At 38.9% G+C, this 25974-nt stretch overlaps 3 protein-coding genes across 3 annotated transcripts; 2 read left to right on the top strand and 1 right to left on the bottom strand.

The window, feature by feature from the left end:
• Window positions 1-5510: 5510 nt before the first annotated feature.
• Window positions 5511-7888, bottom strand: LOC106320246. Its single transcript, XM_013758614.1, has 3 exons — window positions 6351-7888; window positions 5664-5836; window positions 5511-5581 (listed from the first exon to the last, which is right to left on the bottom strand). Exons 1-3 carry the CDS (start codon window positions 7886-7888, stop codon window positions 5511-5513), a joined length of 1782 nt encoding a protein of 593 aa, XP_013614068.1.
• Window positions 7889-11625: 3737 nt separating this feature from the next.
• Window positions 11626-14718, top strand: LOC106320245. The gene is made up of 6 exons (XM_013758613.1): window positions 11626-12136; window positions 12241-12308; window positions 12584-12823; window positions 12971-13357; window positions 13443-14026; window positions 14439-14718. Exons 1-6 carry the CDS (start codon window positions 11626-11628, stop codon window positions 14716-14718), a joined length of 2070 nt encoding a protein of 689 aa, XP_013614067.1.
• Window positions 14719-19351: 4633 nt separating this feature from the next.
• Window positions 19352-20219, top strand: LOC106320244. Its single transcript, XM_013758612.1, has 2 exons — window positions 19352-19675; window positions 19776-20219. Exons 1-2 carry the CDS (start codon window positions 19352-19354, stop codon window positions 20217-20219), a joined length of 768 nt encoding a protein of 255 aa, XP_013614066.1.
• Window positions 20220-25974: the final 5755 nt, after the last annotated feature.

The raw sequence follows: 25974 nt of genomic DNA, 5'->3' as shown, positions 1-25974 counted from the left end.
TGCTTGCTTTTCGGTTGCTTGTTCAAGATCTTGTCATTAAGAGAAGGCCAAAGAGCAGCAAGCTGGTTTCCCACAATCGCAGGATCGTATTCTCTTGGTGTACTTGGGTCAGGAGGAGTAGCATGAGGCTTGAAAAATAGTGGTTTAGCCCATGAGCCTAAGAATGGCACAAACTGAGAGGAGGATACGTCTTGGGTAGGATTCAAAGGAGCAGTTACTGATGGACGAACTTTTGTGTTGTTTGCTTGAAGTATTGGATGATAAAGCACTTGAGTAGACGTAGAAGAAATTTTTTCTATCGCAATAGATTTATTCAGAAATTTTCAATGACATTAAAATTGAGTTTAGATTGAGTTTATACAAATTTTCTATAATTTTTATTTTCTATAAGTATATAAGTTTGTAAATTGAGTTTACAATAATTGATTATGAACAAAATTGAGCTAATTGTTAAAAAGAATAATAATGGGTGGTCTTGGGTTATATCCAATGGGTATGGGCTAACTTGGGTGTGAGTGTTTTTGGGTATGGGTATTAAATGGGTGTGGGTGTTTTTGGGTATGGGTGTTAAATGGCCCAACTGTACACACCCATTTGGGTGTGGGCCGCCCAACTTGACATCCCTAGGCACAAAGGGACTCTCCATTACAATCGGACGAGAGGAAGCGTCATGTGTAGCAGGAGAAGCTGACAGAGAATCAGTAGCAAGAGATCCAGCATGATTAACAGCACTGACTTCAGCAATGCTTTCCACGGGAACCAGAGATTCAGACTCATTAAGAGATTCAGAGGCTTGAGAACGGTCAAGGTGGAGCATCAGAGATGGAGCATATGGAGTCAAAGCCTCAGGAGTCTTGGCCACTGGAGAAACCATGATTAATCTCGCTGACTCGGAAGTGAAAGCTGCAGAGTCACGTCTTTCGACGAAGACAACACATCGTCTTCCATCGAAAGAAGAGGAGCTGGATCGGAGGAGGGAGGAGAGGAGGAGACCACGATGGTAGCTGGGACTCACCGGATAGAACGATGACGGCAAAATCGGCGAAGAACGCTGGTTCGGATTAGGGTTGTCGCTTTTTTGCTCGCCAAATCAGGGGCACGTAGAGTGCGTGGTTTTTAAAAAAAAATTCTGTTTGCCGATATTAATTCCATGTTATGTTGCTTTTATACTGATTTTTTCTAAAAATTATTTTAGTTTTGGGCCAAAGCCCAATTTATGACATCCCTAATATCTAAATCTAGTCCGCCACTGCATACATATATCTATACATTATTTTAAGATTAGCTAGGTTACTTAAATCTTTCTATTGCTAATCAAGGAAAAACTTTCAAGTGATTAAGAAAAAAACTTTCACTAAACAGTAGCGTTGCGACCTGAAGAGGGTAATCATGGGAAGTTGTTACACTAATGAGTGAAATGTTGTTCTAACGTTTATGTCACAGTCGAAGTGCTTGCGAGTTGAGTCCTTCCTCGTTTGTTATGGGTTCCAGTCGGCTGTTTATACTATTTGGAGGGAGAGAAATTCAAGAAAAAAATGAGGGGGTTCATCAGAATCCTGGAAGCCTTTTTTAAAAAAATTGACCGGATGGTTAAGAACAAGATTACAACTCTCAAGCATGATAAGAACTAGAGAGAGCATTCCATCCAACACTAGATTGCATCTATGTAGTCTTTATATTCTTTTTTCCACTGTTTTGAAAAAAATCATAAACAAGGTAGCATATGCTGTAACACCATGTATATTTTCTTTGAATCAAATTTGACATTTCATAAAAAAAAAAACAGTGGCATTGCAACATAAGAAATATTAATTTTCTCAAATATGTTATCCTTTTATATCATATATATAGGCTAATTTTAATGGAGAAGTTTCAACAATGATACATTTTAATTTTTAGACTATATGTAATACCAACCTATAAAATACAAACTCTCTTGAAAGTCTTGTCGGTTTTGCCATTTCGCATCAGCATCGGTCGACGCTATGACAGCGTTGGTCGACGCTCACATCATATCTTGACCACGCTCACATCATATCTTGACTCTCTTTTTTGTACATCTACGAATTCTTTCTTCTTCGAGCTCTATTTTTCTTCACAACCCTCAGAGTGTTCCAAAATGCACCTAGACCTATAAATGACCTAAAACAAGCTCAAATTACATAATAAAGACTCTAAATATGACCTAATATATGACCTAAAAGTAATAAATACTTGGACTATCATCTGCCTTTGTTATATTCAAATACTTTTCTATTATGTTGTGGCAGCTTGATGGAGTTATGTGAGACATGTCAATTCCCTGGGTCTTGCTTGTTGATATTTACTGTTTGTTTTCCTCCTTGATGGAGTTTGTTCCCCTTCCACTTTCATCATCTACTTTAAGTGGTTTTATTTCAGAATTAAATGATTGAAATTAGAGACACTTCAATTATTGAAGTTCTAACCAAAGGTTTATCAAAATGGTGTTCAATCTCCTATGTTGTGTAACTATTTGAAGGATTGTTAATTGTGCACTTGCTGCTATTTCAATCTCAGGAATAATATCACAGAATGTGGTTTTTAATTTTAAGGTTTCATTGCAAAGAGTTCCACTTTGCAGCTTGGTAGTTGAGACTAGAGGATCTCTTCACACTATTAGTTGTTTAAGTGTTTTTTATGCCTCTATCCTTCTTTGTTTTGTTTTGTTTTTTTGTTTGTTAAGGATGATTTTGTTATCATGTTCTTTGAACACTTTCAACACTTTCTCCTTTAGTGGAAAGTAAGAATCTATAAAATTGAAGTTTGTCTAGACAAAAGACCACATGTAATACAAAAAAAAACATATGGTTATGTGCTAAATTTATTTTTTGCTGTTTTACGTTGGTTTACTCTGTTTATATATATATATACGCGATGACATTTCATTAGGTTTCTTGGACAAATGGAAACTAACAAATGTTGTTGTGGGTGGCACTCTGGCAACAATCTTGATTTTAATTTAAAATGTATATATACATAGGGTTTTATTGGCAAAATATTAGTATAAAACGTATGATGTTTATTATCCAGTCAACAATCATTAGAAACAAATATATATAATAGCATTTACAAGTTACAAATACTTGTCAAATGTTTCTTTGCCTAATACTTTCATATGAAACTGTTAGTACAACATTTATATTTAAAATATTTTTTTAAAATAGGCTAATATAATTTATTTATTTTTCTTTAATAATATCAAAAATTATATTTGTATCCAAAAAATAAATATATATTTAAAAAATAAAAAATTAAAGTTAAATCTTTTAAAAGAATAGTATGTCAAATTTAAAATATAATTAAATATGATTTATTATTGTAAATAATTTTAAAATAAATTAATATATATATATATATATATATATTACTTAGAAATAAATAAATTGTATATCATATACTAATTTTGTATGATAGTTTTATATATGAATCATGCACTGCTTTACTAATCAATTTATTAATTACATTTATGAGAATATATTGTTCATGTTTCTATAGCATACTGCTACTATTTTTTCATCAGCTCTATCGGTCAAAGTCATCCATGATGATGTACGAGGGCAGTCAATGTATTAACACTTCTAAATCTAAAATGAAAAAATAATTGCACCATAACAATCCAAATAAATGCTTCCAAATATGTTATAAGAGTATCTCCAACTCCGCTCCATATTTTATTTTAAAATAGAGTGAAAAATGAAGTAATGAACAAAAAAATAAAATATACTCTATTTATAGAATAATAATTTTATATTTTGTTCATTACTCTATTTTCCTCCCCGTTTTAGAGTAAAATATAAGTGGGGTTAGAGATGCACTAATCGCTCATGCAATTTAAAATAGAAAGTATCCACATTGTATACATACCAATCGGTATTTTCAAAATTTGAATCTTATACATATTAGGAGTATAAGTTATTGTTAAAGTCTCTAACATTACGGCTAGTTGGATGCTCGTATTTTGGGATTAGTTTTCTTTTTTTAAATGAATGTTAAATTTATTCTGATAAAAATATTTTTTTTTCTTATAAATAGCGCGACTCTGTTTGAATAGTGTTTCGTATAAAAAACTACTTCCTAGTCAACTCTCATCAGTTTGCAAATCACCAGTGGCGAATGTAGAATTATTTTTTTGTGGGGGCAAATCTTACGTAAACTCAAAAAAATATAGCTAGAAATGTTGTTTACTAAGAGGAAAATAATTAAAATATAAGCATATTTAACTAACTTTGAAAATTTTGTGAGGGAACTTGCCACCTTCTTGAGCAATGTAGGTTCGCCACTGCAAACCACACCCTTAAAGTTTTGGACTAGTTCTTCTTTATGCAATATATTTAGGCCTGGACATAATATCCGTAACCCAAAATCCGAACCAAACCCGATCCGTATATGTCCGAAATGTAAAAAATATCCGAATGGGTCTTGTAAGGTGGTACAAAACATATCCGAACCCGAAGTGTTATTAACCGAACCCGTACGGATAACCCGAAAATCCGAAAAAACCAAAAATCCAAAAAAATATCCGTAGAGACCGATCCGAATGTCCAAAATAATATACAATATAATTATATGAAACATGAATATATACTTCAAATATTCAATTTCATATTTATTTTGATATGTTATCTAACAATAAGTATTTATAATTTAAATAACTACCTTAAATACTTAGTTATATATAAATAAATATATATTTCTTATGTTTTACTTTTAAATTTTAGATTTTATTTCGGGTATATCCGAACCGATCCGATATAACCCGAATCCGAATGATATATGATTACTTTATTGGTTCTATGATGTGATACAAAACCGATCCGAACCCGATGTATTATATCCGAACCAACCCGTACTTGCAAATTTACTAGAATGAGACCTAGGAGGTGTTATAAAAAAGAAGCGAAATCCAAAAAATACAACCCGAATGCCAACGGATACCCGAACGCCCAGGTTTAAATATATTTATGCACAAATACAAACATAGATTGGTTAACAAAAGGAAAGACGTTTTGTTTTTGAGAAAAGGAATTCTTCGGAAAGTACCTTTTTCTCGTTTCCCCTTTTAGAATAATTACAGGGAATAGGGAAGATCGTTTTGAAGAAGGTTTGCTGACACTTGTTAATTTATCTCCAAATACATCAAAAATATTAAATGTTGACCAGGTTACCGGTTGGGCTCGTTCATCAATATTAAAAGGATGGGAGTGTCCGTTTTTCTTTGGCAATATACTAGTAGCAATGTTTTGAGATCCGATCCGGACACTGAACCAGAGTGCTTTCTGAGTCACCATGTCACCGGTTAGACCGCGGACGAACCATGGGTCAATAAATTCATTTAAAATTAATATATAATTATATATAACTATTAAAAATAAATATTTAAGAGTTTAATATGCATGATACTCTCAAAATTTAATTAAAAAAAAAACTAAAACATCAAAATTGTAATAGATTGTCAATAATAAAAATAAACTAATACCAAATAACATCAACTATTTTAAGTTTTCTTTATCATAGTGCACTTCATTTTCTTCGGGTGGCATAGTAAAATCTTCATAAAATTCTAAAAATCACAAACAAAATAGTTAGTCAATTTATACACCATAAATATAAAAATCAAAAGTTCAATCAAAATTATAAAATACCGTTGAGATTTTCTTGGTTTGTGTCTTCATCATCTTTGGGATATTCGTCAGCAAGAGCATTCTCTAATTCATTATAATCAAGTTCGTCAGGTTCTTCTTCTTCAACAATCCAGAACTCCGTTTTGTGGATGGATTCATAATCCACAGGATCATATGATCTTTTCCTTTTTGACCTGTATGTTTTAAACAACACATGAGCTACTTCAATGAAACAAAGACACATGGGTTTCAAGTTGCGTATACTGGAAACAAATAAACTTAATCAACCAACAACTTACAAGATATTAAATATACGAAGAGAAGTCCTTTCAAGAGATTATGCATATAATTTAGCCTTAAACAGCTTACACCAAACAATAATAACATTACTTTTTCCTAATGACCAGGTTTGTATATAAAAATAACTTATTTACCTTTCTTGCAAACGTAAATTGTAGTGGACGTATACGAGATCATTTAGTCGTTGATGCTCAAGTCTATTTCTTTTCTTGGTGTGGATCCTCTCAAATACGGACCAATTACGCAACCAGATGAAGAAGCAATTTGACTAAGAATCCGTATTGCTAACTTTTGCAAAGTTGGAGCATCATATCCAAAATACCTCCACCATTCATCTAAACAATCATAATATACATTATAATACTCTAAAATAACAATGCAAGTCAAATTCTTATGTACAAAAGTTACCTGCCTGAGAGGTTTTGCTGTAAGCTTCCCTCACGTTCTCTATACACCCTAAGCACTTGAACAAGCTTTGTTTTACTACTCTCCTTTTTCTTTTCAAATACGCGCATCAACCCACTCAAAATCTCAGGCTTATCACAAAATGAATCTTGATCATATATGAAACTTGGATTCAAATAGTGTGCTGTAGCATGAAGATCGCGGCGCAACATACGATCCCATCTTTTATCAATGATGTTTGTATAAGGCTCGTAGAGAGGCTTCTTATCGAACATCTTCTTAATACCTAATCTTGTTCGATACATCCCTTCATACACATAGGGCAGCGAGGGCTTTTCATCAGGATCACATATACGTAATAAACGAATGATAGGAGTCATAATCTTGACAATTACCAAACAGTTATTCCACGCTCTCTCATCCAAGACAATCGACTTCATTTCCCTAGTTTTAGAAGATTTTAAAAGCTTCTTAAACTCTGGATCTGTACTTGTAACCAAAACTTGTAGATCCTCTTTGTGCTGATAAAGACTTTGTAGAGCAATGAAACTTGTAGCAAAACGAGTTTCTCCAGGACGGATGATCTCTCTCCAGCCAGATCTTTTCCTTAAGAAACTTAAAGGCCACTGATGGTTGTAAACAAAAATGGTGACCTTAGACATGCGCTTCACCAAATCAAGAACCATTGGTAGTTTTCCCACATCTTCCAAAATCAGATTGATGCAATGAGCCGCACATGGAGACCAAGCAATGGTGGGAAACTTTTCAGAAAGAAGTCTTCCTGCAGCTTTGTAGTTTGGCGCACTATCAGTCACTAGATGAACCACATTCTCTGGACCGATTATACCAACAACTTCAGCAAACAAGTTGCATAGATTCTCAGCACTTGCATAGATATCAGAAATATAAACTGACTTGAGGAATGTAATTCCTTTAGGACAATAAACCATAAAATTAACTAGTGGTCTGTGTCTAGTGTCTTTCCATCCATCTCCCATAAGACTACAACCAGTAGTAGCCCAAGTACTTCTAAACTTATCAACGATCAAAGAAACTTGCACTTTCGCATCGCGTAATAATCCAACAAGCAAAGCATGATATGAAGGGCCTACATATCCATGACCCATAGCTCCTACCTTACTCATCATAGGCTGGAAAAATGGAGAATTCACAACATTCATCGGAATACAAGCGTCATAGAACCACAAAGCAACTGACATGTCCACATCATGAATTCTCTCTCTACTTTGCATGCATGCCTTTATCGTAGGTTGAGAGGGATCATGCACACCTCTTTTGAAATATGTGTGTAAGTCAATACCTTGCTTTTTCTTCTGACTTGGACCACTATCAACTATGATATCATCAGCATCCACATCTTGAACTTCGGGACCTTCTAAGTTAGAATCATCTAACTGAATATTTTTTCTCTTCTTGCTCTCAATTTCTTTCAGTGTTTGCATAAACTTAAATCGCACATCTCCCGAAACCTTCATACATGCATCAGTATCCCCTTTCATACCAGCAAGATGATGTTTCATCCTATTAATACCACCTCCTAGTATTTTTTGTGACAAAATCCACATTCTAAAACCAGTTTTACTATTGAATCTTTTGACTGAATCACACATAGGACCATGGAATATCTTTTTTTCCTCGGAACAGCTATTTCTTCGTAGTTTTCCTCAGGGTCAGTCTCCATTGCCTGTAAAAATCATACACACAGTTTTTTAAAAATCATGGATAGGACAAAGGAAATATATAGTGTTGTACAAAACAAACAGAACATGACACATCATTGTAATTAAACAAAACAATAGTCACAGCAAAAAAAGTCACGCAGAATATGATTCATGTCATCTGGTATTTGCATAAACAACTAGAATAAAATTACCGACTTTGATATATACAAAACATATAATGATGAACAAATAAAAACTATAAACCTAGTCGGGGGATACAAAGTATGTGAGACAGCCGCAAGAAAGACGATACTAAGAAATTGATAAGTGAAAAACTGAAAACTTAATCTTTGTATTTGGAATATCCAACCGATTTTAATATCAAATTTTTTTAAAAAAAAACTAAAATGGTAAATAAAATTTATCCACGGGTTCAACTGGTGCCCGGGTTCCGGGTTTTAACGATTTTTTGCGGGTTTTATCGGGTTTTTAAATAGTGGATATTTCTTAAAACCCAAACCGGAATACATGCTGGGTCAACGGGTTTACCAGTCCGACCGCAGGTTTGGGTTGGGCGTCTAGTAGTAATTAGGGCTGGGCATAAAATCCGTAATCCGAAATTCGAACCAAATCTGAACCGAAAAATCCGATCTGTACCCGATCCGAAAGGTAAAAAATACCTGAATAGATTTTGTAGGGTGTTACAAAATAAATCCGAACCCGAAGTGTTATTAACCGAACCTGGACGGATAACTCGGTAACTCGAAAACCCAAAAAAATATCCGAAAAACCCGATCCGAATGTCCAAATTAATAATATAAATATTTGAAACATAAATATGTACTTCAAATATTCAATTTCATATTTATTTGGATATGATATCTAATAATAAGTATTTAAAATTTAAATAAATACCTTAAATACTCCACTATATACAAAGAAGTATATATTTTTATGTTTTACTTTTAAATTTTAAATTTTACTTTGTATATATCCGAACCGATCCGATATAATCCGAATCCGAATGATATATGGTTACTTCGGAAATGTTATTTTCTAATCCGATTCGTACTTGTAAATTTATTGGAATGTGATCTAGGAGGTAAAAACTAGAACCAAAATCCGAAAAATTCGATCCGAACACTAATGCGCAAGACACTAATGCGCAAGACACTAATGCGCAAGGCCCAGTAGTAATGGACAAATCAAATCAAATCAAATCAGTCCTGCCAATATTAAAAGGTATATTATATTATATAAAATACATTAATAATGAATATGCCAAAAGGACAAATATGAGAAGGAGGAGAAAGGTTAAAAAAATAGTTTGGTTTGACCAAAGCCAGAAGAAAACCACCATAAAAGTTAGGCATTAGCGTAGTCTTAGAAGCACGTCTCTCTGTATGTATTCGTTGAACGATTAGTCAAATATATGGTGTCCAAGTGTACTCAATTTTTTGTCTCTGTAGGTTTTACATTTTTATGTATATCGAGTTCTCTTATTAGTTTTTTTTGTCGTCTTATTATAAAAGCCACAGTGAACGGATTACAAGTCAGGAATCAGGATCGAAGATCGACTAAGCCCAAATTACAATTTAGCCCAAAGTAAACCTAAAAGACAGAGAGGATAATGATGAAAAATTAAGCACATGTCCTCCACTATCCATGGTTTGTAGCCATAGCTTGAAAGTGTCCGACTACCGCTCTGCCGCTTGAAGCCTTGAAAAGTTTCTTGACTTATGTCTGAAAGCTTTGGTTTTTGGCTGTTCGCTCCAGACTCCAAAGCTTCATCCTTCGAAACTGACTAAACACTTTTTGCTATCTCCAGATGAAGAATCAACTTGAGCTTAATGATCAGAGTAAGTGAAATCCACAGATACTTGAAGCATACACTCTTCAGAGCACCGTCAGAACACGACCAGCAACCCCAAATCTTCATGTATAACACCCAACTATCTGAATCTCTTGATGAATCTAGCATGTAGATACTTCGTTCTCACTGCTCACATAACACGAACAAAGTTTTACACTTCGATGAAGAAACAATCAAGCAAAACCGATGTAAAGCAAAGAGTCGATCTTGTTTCCGGCATAATCAGACTTTCCTGAGCAGATCGGAAAGCGAATGAAGCACGCAAAAAGTGTGAGAGAAAAGCGGAACCGAAACTTTTAGGAGATTATACCGCACAAAATAGAGAAAAATAAAAACATATACATGAAAAAAACGGACGTACCGGAGAGTATTCCGACTATTGGTTTTGAACCGAGAACTGTCGATAAACTAGTGAAAAGAAGAGACGAGAACTCGTCCGTAGGTCGAGACAAAGGCGTTTATTAGATCAGAGAATCGTTCGGTCGATTTACAAATAAGGAAATAAGCAGTAGAAAGCAAACCGGCGAAAAACTAGTTCGCCGAAAGGTACAAATCAGCGAGAAAGAGAAATGAAACCCTAGTTGGATCCCCTTCTCATTGCTTCTTGCTTCCCTTATATAGGCGGTCGATCGATAACCTAATTCGCTTTCACTTGATTGGCCTTCCGTCGGTTGGGCCGAACTATCGGGCCACTGCTTCGAGTCGTCGAGTCGACTGGTTTCAATCGCTCGTTTGATCGACTAAAAGTAGTCTCGAGTCGAGCCGATCGGTTGCTCGCAAGCCGGCGAGCCGAATCTTTTCCACACGGTTATGGGTTAGGACAACTATGATGTGGGCCTTTTGCGAGGGTCAGGTCCATACCCAACAGTAAGTCCCCCCAGTTCACTGGTGAGTAGCGTAGCCGACTCAGTGAATTTGGAAGCAAGGTCTAAAGGATATATGTTCTGGACCCGTGATCTCGCTCATTTCTTCGGCTGGATGCGTCACGCATTTTCTTGCGATTGATCGTTGCATGCTGCGCTTGGGTGTCGAGTCGTTGGGGTTCGTCAGTTTGGATGAACCGACGGTTTTCTTTGGTTTCGGGCATAACCACTAGTTTTGGCCTAAACCGGTTTCGGTTCGCCTCGAGAAGTCGAAGCGTCGCGGGACAGCGTGGACGTCCACGCGCTTTAATGGGCCCATCTAGGCCCGTTTAGACCAGATGATGAGGCCTCGGGGGATGCGGCGTTCCTTCCTTATAAATACTCTCCTCCCCTTTCATTTTTTCATTCTTCATCCGATTTAGGTACTTTCTCTCCCCTTCTCTCTGCTTCTCTCTCTAGCTTTTTAGTCGTAGATTTTTAGGAGTCGTGTTTGTCGTTCTCTGTCAATCGTCACGTCGTCGGGCAGAAGGTTGTCTAGAGAACAGAAAGGGAAAGCAGTGGCGACTGAATCAAGACATGTGTGAGATGCTGACGTAAATCCTCTTTCCGAATCCTCTTTCCATCATCGCGAAGCCATGATGGACACATCGAACATGGACACACCTCAGAGGGTTCTAGTTGTCGAGTCGGCGAGACAGCTTCGTGAAGAAAGAGCGAATGCTACCTCTGCTGCTCAGGATTGCGCGAGAGACTGTCGAGGTGGAGCGAGCGATGGTAAAGTTTCCCCTCCCGAATTCGTTCCGACCTGTTACCATCTTGGAGGGATCTTCGAAGAGCTTCCTGCGTTAGCGTAGGAGTTGATGCATTCGCCGAACGTGGAAGGGCAATCCTGGGAGAACGTTGAAGAGACTCGCTCGACTCCGAGCAGCATGAAGATTTTGTTAAGGGAGTGTCGAGGAGTCGGAGTAACCTTTCTCATCCCTACGAAGGCCCAAAGACTGTGGTCCCCTCCGGTGGGATTCCAATGCGTATACGAGTCGTATTTTCAGGATGAAACGAGTCTCTGGTTTCGGCTCCCTCGACTCATTGCTTCCTATGCGAGATGTTGCGACGCAGCGATTTCTCAGTTTTTAAACGGTTCGCTCCTTCTCGCGGTTGCACTGATGGTGATGGCCGCGGAGATCGATGTGTCGAAGAGCGTCCGAGCTTTTGAAGAGTTGACGTACCTCAAGTCAAAGGGAGACGGATTATTCTCAATCCAGATGAGGCCGAACTACAACGTGGTTGCTGGGCATCCCAACAAGACGCAGTTGTGGCAGCGCTTCCATTTCTTCGTCAAGTCAGACGAATTCGCCTTCGAAGACCCGCCCGGCGATACCTTTCGATTTCTATAGAGTCCCGAACTCGGTAGAATGCTGTTGATAACTCGTTATTACCTCCTTCTTTATTCCTAATGACTTCGTCTTTTGTTGCAGTTGATCACCCGGACACAGCTGCGTACCCTGAAGAGTTCATAGCGAACGCTCGCGCCGTCCCATCGCTGGTTCAGGAAAGTTGGGAGAACATTACCGTTGAAAGGATTTCGAGAAGTAAATTTCTTTAACCCCTTTGCTCAAACATGTCATTTCATTTTTTTATCTCTCTCTTTTTTTTGTCGTGGCCTTATTCGTCGGTTTCTCGCAAGGGATTGGAGATCTGATCTTCTACCGTTAGGGGTTGGCAATAAACGACGACTCTCTCTATTCACCAGGGTGGAGCAGAAAGAAATCAACGCAGCCAGAAGAATGAAGTCTCTACCCGACTTGAGTGCGATCATAGGGCGATTTGTCGGGTAACAAGCCGACGGGGACTTCTGGTGGGGCGACTCGTAAAAAGACTTCACCTGCTAGTACTCAGCCAGCATCGGTCCCTGATCCCGTCGACGTCGAGCCTTCGAGTGAAGACTCGGCGCCAGAAACTGGCGAACCGGCGAAGTCCAAGAAGAAAGGAAAGAAGAGATCTGCTCCTGGTCCGTCTGTCGTGGCAACTCAAGAGGGCTCATCGGAGGCCGCTACTGATGTTCGATTGGATGAGCCTCCCAAAAACAAGAAGAAGAAGGAAAAGAAGTAGAAGAATTCTGTGGAGGAAGAGCCGGAACTTGGGGAAGGCATAGAGGATCGAGAGGTTGTTGCTCACGGTGGTTCGGGTCATGGTATCGTGGCTCAGACCGATGATGGGTTGAGCGGTTCTCCGGTCGTTCCTTGGGAAAAGAATAGGAGGAAAGCATCTATCGAGCAGGACGCGCCGGCCTCTAGCGAACAAGACCACTCTAAGGTGACTGAGGAGAGAGATGGAGCGGGGGTTCCTCGACCGGTCGCAGCTGACACTCTTCGCATCGCGCCTCCGGCGACTGGGGGCAGTTCCGCTTGGAAGAGGCCTCACGTTGAATTTCCTGATCACGTGGAATTCAAGTATGATGGCGATACGCCGCTCTCTTACGCCTCTAAGGAATGTGCTGAGTTAGTCCGTCAGATCCGAGGTGGTGCGAACGATATACCATCGGTTAAGGATCTGAGTTTTTGGGAGCGTTACATCGATGCAGCGAGGACCAAGGTTTTGGTAAGGGTCACAGCTTTCTTTAATTCCCGTTGTAGAGAAAATTTCTATCTGATCCTAACGTTGGCTTGTGTTTGCGCAGAGTGACGAAAGCATGAACTACATCATCGAGAAGTATGACGCTGTCTTAAAAGAGAGTCTCGCTAAGCTGAAGAAAGCTGAGAAGCTCGCACGGGCGAAGGACGCAGCCCTTACCCAAAAAACGGGTGAGTTTAAGAAGTTCGATGACGAGGCTGCTGTGGAGAAAGATATATTGCTGGAAGAGAAGACGACTCAGAAGGTGAAGTTCCTGGAGAAGTTCGGGGAGTTGAATGACAAGTTCAAGCCGTCTCGTGAAAAGAATAAGGGACTCGAGCGAGAGAAAGCCGTTCTGGAGAATGAGAAGCCTGCTTTGGAGGAAGAGCAGAAAACCGCGTCTCTCAGACACGTTCGTGAGATCAATCGGCTCAAGGACTTTTGGAATTTTGAAGTTACTCATGAGCGAGTGAAGGTCCAGACTACAATGATTGCAAAATGCAACCGCCGATTCAACCACATCCGTAGTCGGGAAGCTCATCGCGAGGACTTCGACAATGCTCACCTTCTCTACAGCCAAGCGTTCGGTACGCGGAAGTGTCTTGAGTCGCTGAAGGCAAATGGTCGTGACATTCCTCAAGAAGTCATCTGGCATGTTTTCCGAGCAAAAGAACCACTTCGATCTGGAGGCTAGGCGACTCGACATTGGTGAGATCCCGGAAACTGACTTGACTCTGTCTCCACTTCTCCTCAAATCACCGTTCCTCAACGAGTATGTTTTGGCGGGGATTGATCCGTACGGATCGGACGCGGGCATTGTCGATCCCGGGACTGCGATCATTTTTTAGACCCCGAGTAGTTCCCTCGGTGAGCGATCGGGCGACCGTTTGAACGATACTGAGCTCGAGCCCGTGAGACCTACGTGAGAACCTGTGATCTCTAAAGGAACTTCCGAAGTTGCTCCTCAGCTTGGTGACAAGGGTTCTGCATCGTCAGGGGGCAATCAGACCGATAAAAGAATGCTTGAGATTTTTAACTTTTCTTCATAAGACCAAATTGACAGTGGGGAAGTTGGAGCGGCCTCAGCTAAGGGAGACTTGGTCGAAAAGGCGAAGGATCCGAAACTAACAGACGCATATACAGACAGAAGTTCGCTGGGGTTGGAACCGGTTGCGATCAAAGAAGTGCTTCCTGCTGAAGGACCGGTTGAAGAAACGAGCGTCGAACCGTCGGGCAAAGGGCCGCTGGGATCGGAGCCAGTCGAGACCGAAGGGGCGCTTCTCACTGAAGAGCAGACCCAAGAGCCGAATATCATCCTGTCGGCATCCCACACGGAGGATTGATTTACTTGTTGTTGTTGTTGTTGTTTTTCTTAGACCTTTTGCTTTTAGCCCCCTGAGGCTTTTGTTGTTGTAATTTTGAACCTTGATTTATGTTCAAGTTGTGTTTTGAATTTCGTTAAGTTTCAGTAAGTCGTTGATTGCTCCTAGACTTAGAATCGTACTAAACTCTTCAGTAAGTCATAGAGTATTATTCTTTGTAGACTTAGGATTTTAACGAATTCCTTAGCTAAGCCATTTCGTCGACCTCAAAGTAAGCCCAAGGGTCGATCAGTTGCTTGGTGACCCTCGTTTTGGACTTATCGAGGTGGAATGCTTCGTGTCGATAGTTCTGAGCTATGACTTGGTTTATTCAAAGTAAATCGTTTCATGGTCGATCCGTCAGTCCTTTGACCTTAGATTTATTGAACATTTTGGAACGACAACAGTTCTTAGTCGATCTTAACGTAATTCCAAAGCATTCGGTCGGCCAAACCCAACTTAGAGAATCATAAGATGACTGAAAGTTATCATCTTAGTCGTATCTGCTAAAACCATGGCGCGACTGAAAGTCCCCTGAACATGAGTCTGATTAGGATGCGTTCAATTTTGGGGCGCGAGTGCTAGTTCGTTTGTCCAAGAGACCGGGTCGTTCTCGTGCATAAGCATCGCGGAAGCGAGTAAGTGCTTCGTCTCGCTAGGAGAGTTTGTTTTTGTTTTTTTTTGGTTATAGATGGACCGATTAAAGCTGCCTACGTAACTCTGAGAGAGGATCAAGCCATTCGTAGTTCCTTTTCTCCGAGTGAAAGTGGCAGTGGATGCGCATTCACTCGAGTTTTTTTTTGTTTGGCGAGTGAAAGTGACGGTACGTCATTCACTCGGTAATGTTTTAACTTGATCAAGTAGAAGTGATTGAGTGTCAGTTACTCGGTGGCTCGATATATTCTCAAGAATAATATTGTCGTAGATGCATGGAGTTCCATGTTCTGGGAACGGCTTCACCAGTGGACGTCTCGAGTCGGTAGACTCCTTGTTTGACGACTTGAGCGATTTTGTACGGGCCTTCCCAGTTGGTCCCGAGCTTACCGGCGTTCAACCATGGTGTTTTTGAACACTTTGCGCAGTACGATATCGCCTAACTCGAGAGGTCGAAATCTGACTTTCTTGTTGTAGTAGCTCTCGATCTGATGCTGATAGTTCTGTATAGACATCTATCTAGAAAAGAGTGTGCCAGGAGGTTTGTGCATGATGTATGCGTTAGCAAATAATGATATATTTTCATTCTTGTTCTAGTGATCAATGAAATCTGGACGAGGTCCCAGGGATGTAGGTAACGAACCCCGTTAACAAGTTTGTGTGTCATCTACTTTATGCTCTATATATTTCTCGATTCATCCGCACTTACAATTGGTATCAGATCGGGGTTCGATAGAGTTTACGACTAGTTTCGAGTAGATCATGTCGAGTGACAGAAACTACGTCATGAAGTATGGCAGAGTTTAAGTCAGGATTGATGGAGAGAGTTAAGTTTCCTTCGAGGAAAAGTTTTTCGTGGAATGGGCGGGACAATTCTTATATTGGGTCCATGGCTGGTGAATAGATGAAGGAGAATGCAACAAGAGGAAAGTTGCGTCATATTTCAGCATTGGACAAAGTGATCGGTGTGGTCTTGGATTAAAAAGGAAATCTTCTAAAGGTGGATATGTTTTTGTGTCTAAAGGAACATCGAAGAATGTAGCGGCGTGTGCTACAAATTTGATGGTTAAGAGTTCGGCATGGACTGCAACAGACGGTAAAGCTACGAGTGCTACATTGACTGGTGAAAATTCTGCTACTTTGACTGCTGTAAGGGCTGCTACTATGACTACAGCAAGGTCATATGGATTGACGGTTTTGATTTTGGTCAAGGAGCAAATCATGGTGGGATACGGCTCAGGAATATGTGTCCTGGAAGATCTGGTCATTATGGTGATGGTTGAATGAGATTATATCCTCAGTATAGAGGATGACGATCATCTTCATATTAATTTTTGACCACGATGTGACTCAAAGAGAGAGATTGGAGATGCAGCTTCATGTTTGAGTTGTTGAGTTCACATACATAGTCAAAATGGGGGAGATTGAAGATGTAATTTCCTAAGGTTTTCTCTCGTAGTTCGTGATGTACTACAAGACGTGTGTCAACACGTTGAGTTGTGAAGATGTTCACAAAGAAGTTTCCTGACATGGATTGCATGTGTAAGTTGATCTTAGAAAAAGAAAGAGAATATCTTGTTGAAACAAATGACGTTTTCGATTAAGTAAAAGGGTTTTGCTTGGAGAGGAAGTGTTACTTGGAGAAAAACAGAAAGTTTCCTTATATGGAAATGAAAGTTCATTAAAGTGCATTTAATGAACTTAGAGAGAAAGATTATGGTTATTATATAAGGAGGGGCATGCCTGGGAAGACCTAGAGAATAAAGAGAGAGGTTTCATTGTTTATTGTATTGCTTGGTGTCAAAGTACATTCTGAAGCAGTTCGTGATGGAGTCCGATGTTGACTTAGTTTGGTGGCGTTGGTATTGAGGCTGTGTATGGTGATGTCCGTGTTGACGTTGTGTGTGATGGAGCTGGCCATTACTTGGAGCTAGTGGTGAGCTTCGTGTGTACTTGGAGATTCAAGCATTTTGTATCACTAGTGTACGTTGGGTGCTGACGTACTTGGTGAAGTACATGGTGACATATCTTTGGAGACTTGGAGGTTGAAGCCTACACTCAAGGGGAGTTTAGCACACGCAGTTTCATTGAGAATGTCTGAGAAGATTGCAGCTGTGTTAAGACAGTGAGCTCTGGTGCGACCGGATGGTGATCAATGCATGCGTGCTTGATTCCTAATCTTCATAGATATCTATATAGAAAAGAGCGTGTCAGGAGGTTTGTATCTGATGTATGCGTTAGCAAATAATGGTGTATTTTCATTCTTGTTCTAGTGATCAATGAAATCTGGAAGAGGTTGCGGGGACGTAGAAAACGAACCCTGTTAACAAACTTTGTGTGTCATCTATTTTCTGCTCTATATATTTCTCGACTCATCCACGCTTATAACGAGTTTACATTTTTATCACAACCGTTTTCTGATCTTTTGCCCTATTTATATAATACACCCTAGTTATATAACAAAACATTATAAAGCGCAACAAGTCATTCCTAAAAATATAGTGGTCTCAAAATATTCCCGAAGATAAGGTCAAGATAGATCGAGTCTGTTTCTCTTTTTTCCAAAGATGCAAAGAGGATCCTCTATTTGCATTTTATAATTAGAATCTTAAATACAAATATCTAAGAGTTTTTAACATTTTGAATAAACTAATTTCAATATTTAATTGATATCTCAAACTTATTTACAAATTTTTAACTGAAAAACTTTTAAAATATACACCTAAAATTCAATTATAATTATATTATATGCTATTAAAAAATTTTGGGATGGAGATAATAACAAATAGTAGAAAATTTGTAACATCAACATTGTCAGCGAGATGCTCTCATTAGATATCTAATTAATATAATACTGCTAAAATAATACAATCTATTCTATTAAAATATGAACATGACCTATTGATATAGGTGTAGTCTAACTATTTTAATAAAATTATTAATATCTTTTATTAATCATTTAAGAAAAATATTATACAAAAAAAACACAAATATGACTAATGACACAAATATTTATTCTATTAAAACAGGAACATGACCTATTGATATAGGTGTAGTCCAACTATTTTAATACAATTATTAAAATCTTTTATTAATCATTTAAGAAAAATATTATACAAAAAAACACAAATATGACTAATGACACAAATATTTATTCTATTAAAACAGGAACATGACCTATTGATATAGGTGTAGTCCAACTATTTTAATACAATTATTAAAATCTTTTATTAATCATTTAAGAAAAATATTATACAAAAAAACACAAATATGACTAAAACACACAAACATAAAAATTAAATTTTTAAGAAAATGTAAAACAAAAGATATACATGCCCTTAAAAAGGAGGGTCAAAATCTAGTTATCTTATAAAGTAAAACAAAAAGAGTGAAACAATTAAAAATATATAAGTGGCAATAGAGTGTACTAAAATATTTTTAAATTTTCTATATAAAGTTCCAAAAAGAGGTCAAAAATACCCTTTTTAAAAAAAATTATCCAACGGATGCGAGATGTTGAGCGAGAAAGCGCTCTCTAGGAACCCCTCGTGGGCTTAAGTGTTTTGGAGCTCGTGTTTTTTCTTAAATCAAAGATTGGGCAAAGCATTTTTCACACGTTTTCTAGTTAAAAGTTCAGTACTTTCTCTTTCATTTACTATATTCTGCTTTTAGGCACAATATCTTAAGTGTTTTTCACCTACTTGTTCTTCTTCATTGAAGATAAGGTGGTTCAACATTTATTCTGGATCTAAAATTTGGGTGATTTAAAGCAACATTTCAAGATGTCTGCTGCTATCGACAGAGCTCTTATGGCCCTTTCATTGGTAGAAGACGTTCCGTTTACGATGCCAGAATTACCTGGGTTTAGCTCGGCTGAAGAAAATGCTCTAAGCATCATTGGAAGAATTCTCAACCCGGAATGTCAAAAAATCACGGGTCTTATCCTGACCATGCCAAGGAAATGGCAGAAAGAAGGAAGAATAAGGGAATAGCGCTCTCTGAAGAAAAATTTCAGTTCATCTTCAGAACTGAACATGATTTGCTTGATGTTCTGGAGAAAGGAGTTCAAACCTTTAATGAGTGGCCTATGGTACTAGAGAGATGGATGGAGAACCCACCTGATGACTATCTTCAATATATACCGCTATGGGTTCAGATAAGCAAGATTCCGGTCAACTACTACACCCATTCGGCTTTGATGTCTCTTGGAGGAATGCTAGGAGAAGTGAAGGTGGTGGCCTTTGATCCGTCGAAGCCAATAACTCAACCTTTCATCAGAGTTCAAGTTCGTTTTAATGTCGCCAATCCCTTGAGAATGGTGAAAGTTCTTAATATGGGGGGAAGGCAAAACGCACACCATACACTTTGACATTCAAAAGTTTCAGAAAAGGTGCTTCACCTGCAAGAGGCTTAACCATGAGAAGAGTATATGCTCATGGGAGGTGAAGAAAAGACAAGAGATGGCTCAAATGAGAAGAGAAAATATTATCACTGAGAAAAGCAAATTAGTTTCGGTGCTTAAACAGAGTGACCCTCTGTTTGGAGTACTAAAAGAGGAGCAAGTGGCGATCAATCCTCTGACAGGGAGACCAAAAATTGCTAATGAAGTTCTAGAGGAAATGAGAAGGTTCCTTATGGCCGACACAGGTGAAGCATTGGCAATCAAAATTGATAAGGTGAAGAAATCTGTTAAAGAAGCTGAGAGGGACCCAATAGTACAAAGGACGGTCTTAAGACTGGAAGCAGCGCCGATCACTACAACAGAGCTCAACAAAATCAAAGGTCCAGTATTCGACTATGGTGAGAAGGAAATGGAAAGATGCGACTGAGACCTCAATGTTAATCCAAACAAACTCATGTCGGCCTCCATGAAGGCTAACAGAAACATGTATCTTCTAAACGCTCCTATAAGCAACAGTGCAGACCGATCAGAGGACTCGGAGGGTGACTTTAGGGGAACGTTCTCTGACTGTCCAACGGTGTTTCGGGCTGGTTTCTCTGAACCGTGCTCTTCCGGGACAGTTAGAAAACGGGCCCCTATCAGGCGGAGACCACCAAGAGCGCAAAGACAAAGAAACTTGGTACCATTGCCGATAGAAGATAAGACGCTGAGTGGTGAGAGAAGGGAAGGAAAACAGGAAGTGGGATCGAGGAAGAGGAAGAAGAAAAACCAAGGAGACACAGAGATCTCCACCAACAAGGCGCAATTCCTTACGGTGATCCCAAATGAGGGATTTCCCTCTTCCCAATGAGCATTATGAGTTGAAATTATCAAGGCTTGGGGCGGCCTCAAGGATTGACAATTCAGAGACTGTGGGAGATGCGTCAAAACCATTTCCCGGATATTTTATTTTTGATGGAAACAAAAAATTGTCAGAATGTTTTAGTTGATTTGCAAGTTTGGTTGGGCTATGACGGTGTTTATTGATATCACTCAAATTACCATAAAAAATGATTTTACTCTCTCAAATAAGAGGTTCAATTGTAGTACTTAGGGATCGAATCCACAAGGAGTTAGGGAACCTAATAAATCTAATCAGACTTGTTAAGCTTGATGGTTTAATTTTTTAAATGTAAAGTTGCAGTTGTTTGAGCAAGTAATTGCTCGATTGATTGGTTGAGGTTTTGGTGCTTAAAAGGAAATAGCTATACTTAGGGTTTTTATTCAGGAAATTTGGAATTATAATCCTATAGATGCCTAACAAGTTGCATGCATGATATTGTAGAGCTCAACACTTATAAACGAACCACTAGGCTCTCGCTTTCTAGGTTCATCTATTGACCATTGTCGATCAATGATTCTATATGAATATCGATCAATGCACTATTTGAAACGTCGACCGATTATTCTATTTGAATATCGATAAGAATATCGATCGACGCTGTTAGTCAAGCATTAATGTGCGGGTTGAATGTGCTCACTAAGCTCACTAGATCAGCTCTCGCTTTACTCTTAGCAAGATCTTAGCTCAATTAGAATGGTTTCAGGATGAGATGAAAGCTGTCGCTTATACCTAACAATCCTAGGGCAAGTTCTAGGTAGCTAATCTAGAATCATGCATTAATGAAAATTCTGTTGATTAATATCACAACTTAGCAATCCATAGCTGGGGCTAATCCCTCATAACCTATTTAAACCCTAAAATCTAACAAGGAAACTACTCAGACATGATCAAGCAATTCATAAAAGCAAATAGGTATGAAAACTGCATTAGAATAATAGATAGATATCAATGGAGTTCCAATCACAAATAACTTTAGATCTTCTCTCCAATCTACTAAAAATCTTAGAACACCTTTGCTGTGAAAATAGTAAAACAAGAAAGCACACTTTTCCTCTAAAATGTTGGCAAAACTTATATAATTAGGTTAAAACTCGTCAGGGGTAATCTTGTAAATTGGTGAAGACTTGGGCTCTAAGTCGGCTGTGACCAAACGGGCTTTCTGCGCACTTTGTTGTCGATCGATGTCAAGATGTGAGCATCGATCGATTATTCTTCTTCAACATCGACCGATGGTCGAGCTCGATGGTTATCTCGGGTGCTTACTCCAAATATCTCCAAAATGCTCCAAAATCATCATTTTCCTCCAAATCACTCTTGATCCTATAAATACTCTAAATAGACTCTATAATATAATAAGTAGCAATTAAAACACTTATAAACCATGGGTAAAAGTGGGTCAAATCCTTGGTCTATCAGCTCCCCCAGACTTACCTTTTTGCTTGTCCTCAAGCGAAACAAACATGCAGTCACTCTGAAAGAGGTTTGAAAACAGCAGGGACTCACATAATTTTAAACTTAGAATCATCACATCTACAATATTGCAATCCACATCTAAGAAGTCCTAATCACAAAAGCACATTATACCATATCCTAGTTTAGCAACCAAATTCACCTAACCAACAACTTAGCAAATCCTGTCTGACTTTCCTCACTACCAACCTCATTTCTTAGAATAATAAAAGTGCATGCTTTACCTTGGGAGTATCGATCACAGGATGCAAGGAATTTCAAACAAGTATCTGGAACTGCAGGTAAACATTAGTTCCTATCCTCTCTCTCTACTGATTTTCTCTATCAGTCAAAATCTGCTTATATTGCAAGATGATTGACCAAGATTGGACAGGTTTCCATGAATCAAGACTTAATGTTGGTTGCCACCAAATCCTGTTCACTTCTTTTTGACCTATATCCTAGGATTATTTGTGAAGCAAGCCTTAATGGTTGTAGCCACCAAGTCATGTTCTAATCCTTTACCTGTAGAATTCTTATGAAGCAAGCTTTAATGGTTGTAGCCACCAAGTCATGTTCGAATCCATTCCTAGTAAATCTCTAATAATAATAAATATGTAATAATTTTTTTTTTAAACTATATCTAGAATTTTAATCTATATTTCGAAAATTGAGAGAGAGAGGATGATAAATCTATCTACACAAAGCTTTACCTTCCAGACTTGTTTGAAGAATCTGATCCCATGTATACAAGGCCCCAAGACAAGTAGTTGTGTCAAGTTTAGTGTTGGAGGTCAGCTTTGGTTCCTTAAAACAATCTCAGCAAGTGTGAATAGTTGACATGTTGATCCACTTTAGTATCTTTAGTACTATCTGCAATCAGTAAGTCTAAAATGGTGCTAAAGAGTGGTTATATAACAAGCAAAAAATCTAATAAGTTCATTATCCCCTTCTTGACTTAATAAGAACTTTTTGAAAACACTTTAATAAGACTCATAAATAAACTAATATCAGTAAACCTCCCCCTAAACTTAAACCACACTGTCCCCAGTGTAAATTCAGTCGGAGTTATGGTGATAACTAAATCATAAGGTCTCAATGGAACAAGTTAGAACGATATACCAGACCAGAATGGATGTCGACCAATGTAAAGGTGTTGATATCGGTCGCGGCAAGTTATTTACTGTCGATCGATGTCGGCAGTGTTCCGTCGGTCGATACTCACGGCAATCATCTACTTGGATCTTTTTTATATTATTTTTTTATGACCTTCAATAAATAAATAAAAACCAACATAAATACTAGATTATTAAAACCAATAAATATTTCCTAATAGTGGGTTGCCTCCCACTCAGCACTTTGTTATAGTCATTTAGCTTGACTTTGGAGGTGATTTGGCTAGTAGTTTTGTAAGCTGGAACTTGCTGGAAAACAAGTGTCCATCTCTTCTCTTTGCTTGTTGAACCATGTACCAGTGAAGTCTTGCATTGCTTCATCTCCTCTGCGCCATTTTTCTTTCATTATTACAGTTGAATTTTCTATCTTCTGCAATCTATCTCCAAGACTCTCAAGGTTGAACCGATGTCTTCTGAGTGTGGCGTAAGTATCAGCTGAGATCTTCTCTCCCTGGTTGTGTGTATCAGACATGTCTGATGTCACCTTTGGTACTAGCCTGCCTCGGTTTGTAGCGTCGTCGACCGATGTTTGTCTAAAAATGTCGGTCGATTTGTTGTTGCGTCTGTCGATCGATGCTGATGCTTCTGGTCGACGGGCAATGTAACTCTGAATCTCTACTAATTTCCCTTGTATTGCTTCTATCTTGGAAGTCAAAGCACTAATACTAAGATCCATTGGGAAATAGATGTCATCACATCTCCTATCAAGCCTTTCTTTTGTAGTTTCCAGAGTTCTGTAGATCTCGTCTACTAATTGATCAATCGCTGCTCTAGTGTGAAAATCTGGTTAAGACTTCATCGGGTGTGATTTCTTTGTGTTGTCATCGATCGATGTTGAGTGGCGTCTGTTGATCGATGTTGAGTGGCGTCTGTCGATCGATGGTGATCGATGTTTGTCGGCCACATGCTGAATCTTGGCTATGTCTTGCTTCATCTCCTCCATGCATGTAGTCAACCAGCTGGTGCTATCATTCAGTGGATACTAAACACCATCAAGCTTCATCTGGAAGTCAGTTTCGTTCTTTTCTTGGGCTCCATAGACTCCGTAGAACATCTCATTGATCTCATCCCTGGTGTAGATCTTTAGTACCAGCTTGGTCTGTGTGAATGAGTTAGCATGTTCTGGAAGACATCTGTAGCTGTGCTCATCTCTCGAAGCTCTTTCCATTAGCTTTCTGATATCCCCATTGGATACATTGATGATGTGTCCATCAACATCTCTTGCACATCCCTGATCATCTCTGTAGACTTCATACTCATCCTTCTCTTCCCAGTAGAATTTTCTGGTTCCAAAAAGGTCAAAGGCTCTTCTGCAGAATTCTAGACGTCTGTCGATAGAACTCTTTTGTAACCCTCTGCTGATGTGCTGGAATGGTGCGTTGTTGAATGAAGAGATTATTTGCTCCATTAGCCATCTGAAGAATGTCTGCAATGTCCTCTTTGGATACTTGTAGTGCATGCCATCTATTGCTCTTGCGTAGCCATCTGGGTCCCTGAAAATGCCAAATTCGTCTGGTGTTAGATACTGGTTATCAAAATTAGGGTTTTCGCTTACAGTGGGTTTTGGTTTTGGACGGATGTTGATCAATGATGGAGGCCTTTTGTCGATCGATGGGCAGATAGCTATGTCAATAGAATGACTGAAACGTGTTCTTTCCCCAGTAACTTCTGCTTGATGTTGATCTGCTTCATCACGTCTTTGTATGTTGAGAAGTTCCTCATATGTAAAACCTTCATGAAGTTCATCTTCTCTTGTCTCATGAATTTTTGTTTCTACTGCATAGCTTTTGTGATGGTAATCATCTGCCCAACTCCCAATCGAGTAGTCTCCTTCTCGCACACGGTCGACTCCAGTGTCGATCGATGGGTAGTAGGAAATGTCGGTCGATGCTTGCTGTCAGTTTGTGTGATGAGGTTGAGTTTCGATCGACGTTGAGACTGTTTTGTCGATCGATGGTGTGTTCCTCTTCCAGGAGGAATGATGTAGAAGTTTGTCTTTTTCATCAAGAATTGCTCTGTACTTTGTAGCTCGTTCCTCTTCATAATCTTCATCATACTCCTCCGTATGCATGTTGTGCATGGTGTATGCTGCCACAATAGGGTTGTAGTAGTCGTTCTCCCAATCTTTTGAGTTACTGTCGACCGATTCTTTCCTTGGTATGTCGGTCGATATTTGGTGGGCACTATCGATAGATGTTGCAGTGTGAGTTTCGATCGACGCCGAGTATTCTGTCTCGTACTCAGCTTCACAGTGACAAGCTGCAATGATTCCTGGATCATTGATTCTTCTAGAGGACGTCTGTGGCTTCTTGACTGGAATAGGGTTGTATTGGACATGAGGATCTATGAGCGTCAAGCACAACTGGTTGGTTTGCAGGTTGCATACTGCTCCTACTGTTGACAAGAAAGCTCTCCCAAGCAATAGAGAAGAGTTCCAGTTTAGCTTGATATCCAAGACATGAAAATCAACTGGAACTAGGGCATTACCAATCTGCACCTCTAGGTTTCTCACAATCCCTCCTGGGCTCCTCTGAGAACAATCCACGAAGGTGAATAATTCCTTGGAAGGCTCCACCGGCATACCCAGATGGTCTGCCATAACCCTAGGTAGGATGCTGACTGATGCTCCTGTGTCGCACAAAGCATGTGGGAACTCAATACCCTTCACTGTACAC

This window comes from Brassica oleracea, unplaced genomic scaffold (genome assembly GCF_000695525.1).
Source record: "Brassica oleracea var. oleracea cultivar TO1000 unplaced genomic scaffold, BOL UnpScaffold00858, whole genome shotgun sequence".
Taxonomy (NCBI): Eukaryota; Viridiplantae; Streptophyta; class Magnoliopsida; order Brassicales; family Brassicaceae; genus Brassica; species Brassica oleracea.
This window is presented reverse-complemented; position numbering and strand designations above follow the sequence as displayed.